This window comes from Aegilops tauschii, chromosome 5 (genome assembly GCF_002575655.3).
Source record: "Aegilops tauschii subsp. strangulata cultivar AL8/78 chromosome 5, Aet v6.0, whole genome shotgun sequence".
NCBI classification, from domain to species: Eukaryota; Viridiplantae; Streptophyta; class Magnoliopsida; order Poales; family Poaceae; genus Aegilops; species Aegilops tauschii.
The window spans coordinates 424178471-424179844 of NC_053039.3; the positions used below are offsets into that span (position 1 = coordinate 424178471).

At 53.9% G+C, this 1374-nt stretch overlaps 1 protein-coding gene across 1 annotated transcript; it reads left to right on the forward strand.

The window, feature by feature from the left end:
* The first annotated feature begins 229 nt into the window (after positions 1–229).
* LOC109764153 (RING-H2 finger protein ATL72-like) lies at positions 230–835 on the forward strand. The gene has a single exon (XM_020323007.2). The coding sequence runs from the start codon at positions 293–295 to the stop codon at positions 833–835; it is 543 nt and encodes a 180-aa protein (XP_020178596.1). The 5' UTR covers positions 230–292.
* The last annotated feature ends 539 nt before the right edge of the window (positions 836–1374 follow it).

The window sequence follows — 1374 nt, forward strand, 5'->3', positions numbered from 1 at the left end:
GTGAGCTTTCACTAACAGATGCACTTTGCCCAAACTCAGCCGCCTAGCAGCAGATCAGGGCGCAACTTGGCTGGGGAGCGCCCTTTTACAAAGTACACTCGCACCAGAACAATGGTGGGCACCTCGATCGCGCCCTCCTATATATACCCCACGATCAGAGCAGAGAACGACAGACATACAGAGACAGACAACACAGCCACCAATCCAGTTCGAATATACTCCTACTAGCTTGAAGCATCGACCGATCGACGTGCCGGGTGGACATCTCTTGGATTACATAACTTCATCAACCATGGGTCGTCCCGATTCCGAGGCGCCGACGTCCAGCGTCGCCGCGGGGCTGGCTGCTGCCCTCGGAGGCGGGGAAGGCGCGGCGGCGCCAGCGGGGGCAGACTCGGCGTTCGAAACCAACGTGGTGATCATCCTGGCCGCGCTCTTCTTCGCGCTGCTCTTCGCCATCGGGCTCCACTCGCTGGCACGGTGCGCGCTCCGGTACGTGGGGCGCCGGGCCGCGGCCGCTGCCGGCGAGGGCCGCGCGTCGGCGCGGGTGGCCTGCAGCAGTAGCGGCATCAAGAGGCGCGTCCTTAGGAGCCTCCCCGTGGAGGTGTATGGCTCCGGGGAGGACATCGACGACGTGTGCGCCATTTGCCTCGGCGAGTTCGTGGACGGCGAGAAGGTGCGCGTGCTCCCGCTGTGCGGGCACGGCTTCCACGTTCGCTGCGTGGACGCGTGGCTGGTGTCCCACGGCTCCTGTCCCACGTGCCGGCGGCCGGTGGTCGAAGGCGCGCCCGCGAAGAGTCAGACGGACACGGTCATCACCGTGGTCATCGCGTGAGTTCATCACGCAACGAAGCATGCCATTGCTGCCGGCACAGCACAGCCCTGCATGCGCAAGCTCCGGCGAATTTTCAAGCGCTGATTACTAGTGGAATGTATATATTATTGAAATGCTCAATTGCTCATGTAAATATTCAGCGGCGCAAAGTGCTTTCCTGACAAACTATGAGTAAACAATTTTGCTGAATTACTTTGCTCCAGTTTTCAATTCTCCGCCACCGTCGACAAGTAGGGTGCCCGGTGACGCCGAGTCGTCGATGGATGGAGGACGTTATGCTCTTATTTTTTGCGGGTACCACTTTTATGCTACTCTCTCCGTTCCATTATGTAATGCATATAGATTAAAAAAAATACAAAATTTGACCAAATTTACAGAGAAGATTATTTATATCTATAATATGAAATATATACGTTTGAAAGTAGGTCTTGTGATGTATTTAATGATATGCATTTGGTATTTTAGATGTATATATATCTTTTTCTCTACAAACTTGATCAATATTTGTAAAGTTTGACTTAAGAAGAATATATACACAT